Below are 8732 nucleotides of genomic sequence, written 5' to 3'. Positions count from 1 at the left end.
AAAGGAGAAATCATATGACATGTAAATAAAGAAAACATCTAATAAAAAATATAAAACAATAAATTAAAAAAAAGAAAGAAAAAAACCCTCAGAGTTCACTCTTAAGTGGCACTCTCTCTCCAACAAGGCCATACTTTTAATCCTTCGCTAACAGTGACAGGTCTTGGTGACTGAGCCTGTGGAGGCCATCCTTACTCAGACCATCACACTATTGTAATGATTAGAATAATAGATTAGGCAAGGCCTTCACTGCACGGTTTTTGGATATATAAACAGACAATAATTCTGGGAAGATGGGGAGGTGGCTCAGTACTTAAGAGCACTTGCTGCTCTTGGGAAGAATCCGGGTTTGTTTTTCACTGCCTATATCAGAAGGCTCATAATTGCCAGGGTCTGCAGTTCTAGCAGATGTGACAGCATCTACAGGTACATACTTGCACCTGAAACACATATGTGCAGTTAACTCTATGCACATATGCATAAAACTAAAGGAAACTGATGCCTTTCATACAGCTTTTTTGCCTACCAAAGAACTGAGCCGAATCTTCCTCCATCTATAAAGTATTTGATGAGGTTTTCCCAGTCTAGAAAGGGAAACAACCCACAATCCCAGTCGGCTACTACTCGGATTCCATAGTCTGTGTTCTCTGAACAGCGCTCAAGCTGTTCCAGTGGGGCCGGAGCCGTCAGCATGCTGACCAACTAGGTAAAGCGAAGCTTTCTGCTGCCTACTTCCAGAAACATGGGTGTGATGATGGGACAAGGAACGAACAGCAGCTTACAAATGGCAACAGAAAAAGGAAGTGGGAAACCAAAACTGCCCGTTTTGTGAATTGCCTTAGCATCCTAAGCAAGCAAATCAAGGCGTTTCTCCAAGGCACTGAAGAAAGTTGCTTTGAGTGAAGCACAGCATGCTCATGAGAGGAAAGCTTCTCTCACTGATTTGCTTGCTGTATTTTGTGGTTTCGGGATTTGGTGTGGCTTTTCTAGTGTGGTTTCCAACTTTCAGTTTTTTTAGTTTTTTGTTTGTTTGGTTTTTTTTGTACAGTCCAGGAGTTCGTTAGCCCCTTCCCCAGCAGGCCTCCCCACTCCCTGGGGCCTCGAGTCTCTCGAGGGTTAGGTGTGTCTTCTCTCACTGAGGCCACAGGCAGTCCTGGGTTCTGACTTTTCACAGCAGGTTCTTCTTTGTCAGCTATTCTCTTCTCTGTGACTAGATGACAATGGGACTTCACTTCCTTTGGATGCACATTTGGGACTTCCTGGACTATTTTAAGAATGGGTGAGTTACTACCTGTCAGCTCATGGTTTCTTTTTCAGTGGGATTCTCTCACAAACCTGGGATTCTGATGAATTTGCTTCTAAGTAACAAAATGGAGTGAAAACCATAAATTGAACATGATTCTTAAACTTGCTTTTTTTCCTTCTCCACACAATTGCAAGGGCATCTGAAACAGCACGTGGAGAATCAAGGACATTGCAATTCTTTCCCCTCATTTGGGAAGGGAGAAGCTGTTGAGTTTTGCAAGTCGCCATGTTTCGGTCAGTCCTTGATACATACTGCTAAATTCTTGCTGTTGTGCTGCCTCGCTGAAGCAGCTGAAGCAGCAACACGTTGGCTGTTCCCAGCCCCTTTCCTTCCAGTTACAAGTGGTGCGGGCACATGGCCTGCCTTCCAAATACCAAAGTGCCAATGTGATGAAGCTGTTGAGCCAAGCACAGTTACCTTGGAAGACAAACGGCCAGGAGTCTCCCAGAATACCTGATGTGATATTATAGAGAGCAGATGCAATGAAAATTCCATGATTGCTTCAAAATTGCTACATCTTTAAATTATTTATAATCTCATCGAGGGCAGTGATTGATTCTAAAATTCCTCTTATGTCTGTTAAATGGCCCTACACTGCTAACTCATCTCATGAACACTTACGGATGTTGTGTATGAATGCCTAGGAAAAGAAACATAAATTATTTTTTTACAGCTGACTGAGATCATTTTTAATACTCCTACCTAATTTTAATGATTTCATAGATTCATGTAGGATAAGACAGCAACTTGTCACACAGCTTGAATATGAATACAGAAGGTAAAAGTCCTACTCAATACTCTCCACAGGCACTTGCGATCAACTCTTTGTTCATTTGTGCAAGTAAATAATCATATGCCAAAGACTCCGTGTTCAAGATGCATTGTGCATGTGTGTGTGAACACATAGGCATTGTGTGTGTGTGTGTGTGTGTGTGTGTGTGTGTGTGTGTATGAGCCGGTGGCTATGCGCATAAGTGTGTGTGCGTGTGTGTTCATGAGTGTGTGTGTGTGTGTGTAGACATGTGTGCACATGCATATATGCATGTATGTATGCATATGTGTGCATGTGTTTCCAATGTGCAAAATGTATAGTGACTGACTTTAAAGGGCCTGTTCTAAAACTGAAGTAGGCAATAATGATTTCTAACCAGAACACATACATCTGTTAGTTCGTGTGTATGGTCCTTGAGAAGACCATCAAAATATGCTCGAGAACCTCCACAGAGGGGGAGGTCTTACACAGACTGAGTAGTACTGTAGATAGTGTTCAGGGAGTCTTAGTGTTGCTCTGCAAATACGAAGCTTTATCCAGAATTTTGTCTAAGTTATGCTTCACAGTGATCTAATATTTTGTTGAACAGGCAAATGGAGGAGGACAAGGATGATGATGATGATGATGATGATGATGATGATGATGATGATGATGATATGATGACAGGTAACAGTTCAAAATATTCTGTTCTTAAGAACTATGTGGCATCCAGAGAAGAGGGCACCATACAACAAGACACAGCTTCTATCATCCCTCAAATGACCAAGACCAACACCCTCTCCCTCTAAGACACTAAATCATTTCAAGCAACCTGCGACAATTTAAAGCAAAACTCTCATGGTTTAGACATATCCTTGGGTAACTAACTACAAATTAGAATTTCATGTTTTGATTATAACTCTGAAAGGCATATCAACAGCCTCAGAAGTAATCAATATCACCCTTTACGTGTTCCTGTGTGTAACACCACAGCATCAAAATCAGTATTAGTTTCTGTCATTGGTGATGAATGTAATTGAGGTCTGGATATTGATGACAAATGTAAGTTTAAAACAATTTTGATATTAATCACGAGTAACTTTGATCTGCTATATCAGTATCTACTGGGCATCAATGAGATGAAAATATGACAGAGTCAAGAGGAAAGTTGCTAGCCGGGCACTGGTAATGCATGCCTTTAATCCCAGCACTTGGGAGGGAGGCAGGTGGACTTCTGAGTTCGAGGCCAGCCTGGTCTACAGAGTGAGTTCCAGGACAGTCAGGGCTACACAGAGAAACCCTGTCTCAAAAAACCAAAAAAAAAAAAAAAAAGAAAGTTGCTAAATAACAGTGTTTAAAATCATTCTGGGGGTGGGGTGCAAGTTTTATCGGGATTCAGTTTATAACCTGATAATGGTTAGGTTTACATGTTCTGTATGATTAATAGATTTGAAATTAAAATTAGATAATTGTGCTGAAATTCCAATGACTCAGTATGGAAAATATTTATGAAATCTGATCATATGATATTGGAGCATAATAGAATTAGGAATGTTTACATACAATTGATTATCACAAATAAAATGGTGTCCAACCAAAGAATACACATAGTGGGACTCATGGCTCCAGCTGCGTATGTAGCAGAGGATGGCCTAGTCGGTCATCAATGGGAGGAGAGGCCCTTGGTCCTGTGAAGGTTCTATGCCCAGTGTAGGGAAATGAAAAGGCCAGGAAGCAGGAAGAGGGTGGGTTGGTGAGCAGGGGGAGGCAGGTTGTTTTTTTTTTCCAGAGAGGAAACCAAGAAAGGGATAACATTTGAAATGAAAATAAAGAAAATATCTAATAAAAGAAAAAAGAAAAATACAATTGCCCCTGTTTTAGATAGAATTAGGTAAAAATATCACTCACAGTGCTGCTTTCTCATACCAGATATGCAAAGTTCAGTCAGTTGTTCGCCTTCGTCTACAATCCAGATGGATTATGTTATTTATCTGCCTATGTTTGAATCTGTCAAGGTCTAGTAATGTCCAGAAGCTGTTCCTGTTACTTTAGTGATCAAACCTTAGCAGACAGGACTGTCAACTGTGTAAGTTGTTTACTAACTAATAAGAAAAGAGGACTTAAGAACAGACAAAGCTCCTTCAGGACAGACACAAACGCCAACACTAAAATAACAAAGGAAATAACGTAGAAATTATGAATGCTCATCGGCCTAGCATTCACAAAATAGTTGATCTTCCAAACATAAACATACATACACACACACACGCACACAAACACACACACACAGAGGGAGAGACAGAGACAGAGACACAGAGAGAGAGACAAAGAGAGAGAGAGACAGAGACAGAGAGAGAGACAGAGACAGAGACAGAGACAGAGACAGAGAATCCCAAAACCACAGAATTGAAGGAGGAAGTTTCCACAGTTGCAATGGCTGGAATCAGACTTCAGAGAGATAGCAATTCTGCACTGGTGATGGGGTTTTTCTGCCTAGAGACTATAGTCTGAAAGAGATGGGGAATAGACCAAGGAGAAGAGATACCTGAAAGCTGAAGTTTCTCTCCCTAAGTGACATTCCAGGGTGTCTACTCTGATGAGAACAGTATTGTTGTTGAGGTAAAGTTAGTGGGGTGATGGTAAGTCTACAAGATGCTCATGGAAAAGACATGGCAAGGAGGAAGGCCCCTCCCATAGTCAGACTTGCAACCTGCTGCACATAACAGCTACTGGCAGAGTTACAAGAGTCAGACAGCAAAGCCACAGTGAGGTTCTCCTAGCCCAGCTGCAGCCTCAAGGGAACAAAGTATCATGGGGAAAGAGAGGAGCTTAGGAACTGCTACTTAGCCTCAGGAAGTCATTCACTGGTAGAACTTAGAAACCCTTTGACTGAATGCTCAAAAGCACCTAATTACCCTCTGCTCTTAAAATGCCACTTATAACTCAGGAAGGATAGAGGACAGTTGTTTAAGGGAACAAGTGTATGTGAAATTCTAAGTCACAGTCCTTGTGATGGCTCCATTTGTCTTTTAAAATAAGTTAGACTGGACATGGGACAATAGTTTGCATAACATTCCAGGAGGCATCATCCAAAATATGAAGCCTAGGCATTGTTTCAACATCAAATGAGGCTCAAATTCTGACATATAATATTTAACCTGAAACAATTAAGATATTTGATGATTGCCTAATGTACATTTTCTGCATCTTTCTTGTCTATCAAAATGGATTATAATATGGTTACTGATATTGTAAATGAAACAGAAGCCTGCTTTTAATTAAGATAAACACAAAACTTCCATATCTATAATTTCTTACAGATTGAGAATTACTAAAAATTATTGGTTTGGGAAAACATTCCAAGATATCAATAAAAATTGAGCATAAGCCAATTCCATCATATTCATGACAACCAAACTAAGACATATAGCAATCCTGTGCAATGTAGAGCAAAACTTCTACTTAAAATAAATATTCATTTTCATCAGCTCTTAATAAACAGCTTCCAGTTGACGAAAGTCTAATCTCTTAACACAGGCTTGGTCTTGTTCTTGATGCTCAGAAAGAAATTATTGTATCAACAAAGATCAATAGAGTTAGAAATGGATTTCATCAAGATTATTTACATCACTCACTGTAATCTTAGCAACAAAGAGCTCCTTGTAATGTTTCACAGTGGCAACATTGAGCACAACACAACGCTATTCCGACAAACACCTAGCACTATAAATGGATGATGTTTACAATACTTCTTACCTGTTGACATCCCAGATTTTACTCGTCATATCCAGTGAGGCAGAAGCCACGAAGTCACCACAGGAGTGCCACGTGCAGGACCATATGGCATGGTTGTGTCCTTCAAAGGTCAAGGTGCATTCACCTTTGGAGAGGTCCCACAGTTTAATGGTGCTGTCACCACTTGAAGTAGCCAGCTTGCTGCCACTGTTTACAAGAAAAGAAGACAATTTAAAACAAAATGATTCAGTTCAATGGATGGCTGTGAGCCTCTATGAAGGAGTTAGAGAAAGGACCTATGGAGCTGAGGGGTTTGCAGCCTCTTAGGACAAACAACAATATGAACTAACTAGTACCCTCAGAGCTCTCAGGGTCTCAACCACCAACCAAGGCCTTCACATGGATGGGTCTGATTGTTCTGGCAGCATGTGTATAGTAGAGGATTGCAAATTCACTCATCAATAGGAGGAGAGGCCCTTGGCCCTGTGAAGGTTCTGTGTCCCAGTGTAGGGGAATGCCAGGGCCAATAAGTGGGAGAGGGTGGGGTGGCAGGCATGGGGATGGGGGAGGCAACAGGGGTTTGTTTTTGTTGTTTTTGTTTGTTTCTTTGTTTTTTGGAGGGGAAACTGAGAAAAAAGAAATTTACATGTAAGTAAAGAAAATATCTAAAAAAAATTGATTCTTTTTTTTGTGAACCATGTGTGTGTGTGTGTGTGTGTATACATGTGTGTATGTGTGTGCGAGTGTATAATAAATGTAAGTATATATTCATATTTGGTATGAATATACTATTTTTAGTGATGAGTATATTTAATTAAGGTTTGCTTTAGTTATGCACTTAAATGGCTACATTTCATGATAATATTTGAGTCCACACAATTATTTACTTTGATTGATTAAGAATTCATGCTTTGAGATAAACCACTACTATGAACTTTTTAAATTAGATTTTCTAGAATGTTCGTGATTAATGTGCCAAAATAGCACTTTCTCTTTTACCCTGAGTTGAGTTCAAGGTTATGTGTTACACTATAAGAAAAAAGGAGACTTCAAAAACAAAGACCATCTAGACGTGTTAAGACCCTTTGAAAATGTAATAGGAAGAAAGCTTTTGTCATTGACCTGTCTCATGCTGATTAAACTCTTCAAGAAGATGAGGAAGGAGATGATTTTTGTCCTGTATCATTAAAATTAGATTTTGAAGTTACTGAGTAATTGAGGGTGAATCATTTGATATTCCATTGAAGTTATTAGCAGACGTTATTAAAGATGTACACTTTTACGTTATTAAAGGTTTCAAAGAGTGGACACTGAGTCCAGTTTAGGAAACAGTGGTTGTCAATGCGCAGAAGCAGCTAGCTTTTCTTGGGGTGTAGGTCTGGAATGTCGGCTGCAAGCCTACCTCACTTGGATTATCTCTGTGTGAGCCTTTAGGGTCCTTAGTAGCTTTCGCCCACTGAACCAGCACAGAGCTCATCCTTTATCAAGGGAGCTTTATTTTGCAGCAACATGAGATCATTACAGAAAGCCACACCTAGTCAAAATGAGAACAAGTGACCTCCCCGCTTACCAGTGGGACTATGGATTAGTATTTAGAATGCAGTTAGGAACCTTGCTGGTCCAGGAAGGTGGCAGTAGACGTAGGAGGTGGAGAGGGAGGAAAAGGAAAGAAGAAATGATTTAATTGAGGAGAGGTATTTGATAGTTAATAGTGAACACCTTTTTATTCTAACTAGGACATGACATTCCCACTTGAACAGGAGAAATGACCAGCGCTGGCAGGGAGATCTTGAAAGTGTTGCAGACACGGTGATTATGGGGACTGAAGATATTATTATCAAAGTCAAATTAACATAGGTGAAGACTTTCCATTTGACAGCCAGTGTTTGCCAGTTAGAAAATAAGTTTTGTTCTGCAGAAATTGATTATCTATTCATGTACTCACCACTTATACTTTTAGTTTTTAATATTGAATACCAAACAACTAAAAATTACATTTATACAAAATATTTAAGCAAACATGAAACAATCCATTCCTTCTTTCCTTTCTCAATCTCTCTTTCTTCTTCCATTCCTTCCATCCTTTCTTCCTTCCCTTCTTCTCTCCCTTCCTTCCTTCCTTCTCTATAACCTGCTTCTGATGGACAAAGAAGTTGTCACAGACCAAAATGTTCATCAAGAATAGGAATTACTGTTGACTTTTTTTTCGGCCTGTGACTGAAGAACTAGCCAGATAACTTTAATATACTTCTCTCTTAATTTAAAACTCAACTGGGATGTTGTATTGTCATTTCTTTATAAGCATTATAACTGATATTTGATGATAAAAACAAATATTTAAAAGTTTCAAACATTATAGCTCATAGGTTTAAATACTTTTAAGTAAAAAGAATTACAACTCTTCAAATACTGTTTTAAAATATTTTCACCTTTCAAAATATGTGTATTAAAATATGAAATACAGATTTTCTCTCTGTTGAGTTTCTAAGATGGGAGCAGCCAGCTGGGAGGCACAGGCCCCACAAGTCGCAGGGGAGTCACAGAGGGGCAGAGACAGGATCTTCTCAGCTTTCCAGTGACAGAGGTAGATCAGTGACCCTCTCTGCCCGTTCCCTGAAAGTGGAGGGCCTACCTCCAGGGAGCGCCTTAATCCAGAGTCTCGGGTGAGATTTGTCATTTTCTCTCCAGTGAGTTTCTAAGACTGGACAAGCTAGCCAGGAGGCACAGGCCCCACAAGTCTCAGGGGAGCTGAAGTGCTGCAGGGACAGGACAAGCTCTAGTCAGAGACACTAAGAACATCTAACACCAAAAATCAAGAGATGGTGAAAGGCAAACGCAAGAATCCTACCAACAGAAACCAAGATTACTTAGGTTCATCAGAACCTAGTACTCCCACTGCAGCAAGTCCTGGATATCCCAAAACACCAGAAAAGCAAGAAT

The 8732-nt window shown here is 40.0% G+C and overlaps 1 protein-coding gene across 6 annotated transcripts in view; it reads right to left on the bottom strand.

Moving 5' to 3' along the window:
* Positions 1 to 8732, bottom strand: part of Spag16 (sperm associated antigen 16) — an 871212-nt gene that overhangs the window by 421165 nt on the left and 441315 nt on the right. For all 6 annotated transcript variants that reach the window (XM_031367840.1, XM_031367842.1, XM_031367843.1 and 3 more), the window contains one exon: positions 5814 to 5999. In XM_031367840.1, the coding sequence (XP_031223700.1) occupies positions 5814 to 5999 (186 nt within the window). The remainder of the gene's footprint in view (positions 1 to 5813; positions 6000 to 8732) is intronic.

Source organism: Mastomys coucha, unplaced genomic scaffold, assembly GCF_008632895.1.
Source record: "Mastomys coucha isolate ucsf_1 unplaced genomic scaffold, UCSF_Mcou_1 pScaffold14, whole genome shotgun sequence".
Classification (NCBI taxonomy): domain Eukaryota; kingdom Metazoa; phylum Chordata; class Mammalia; order Rodentia; family Muridae; genus Mastomys; species Mastomys coucha.
Note: the sequence above shows the minus strand (reverse complement) of the source record. Positions and strands in the feature narration are given on the sequence as shown.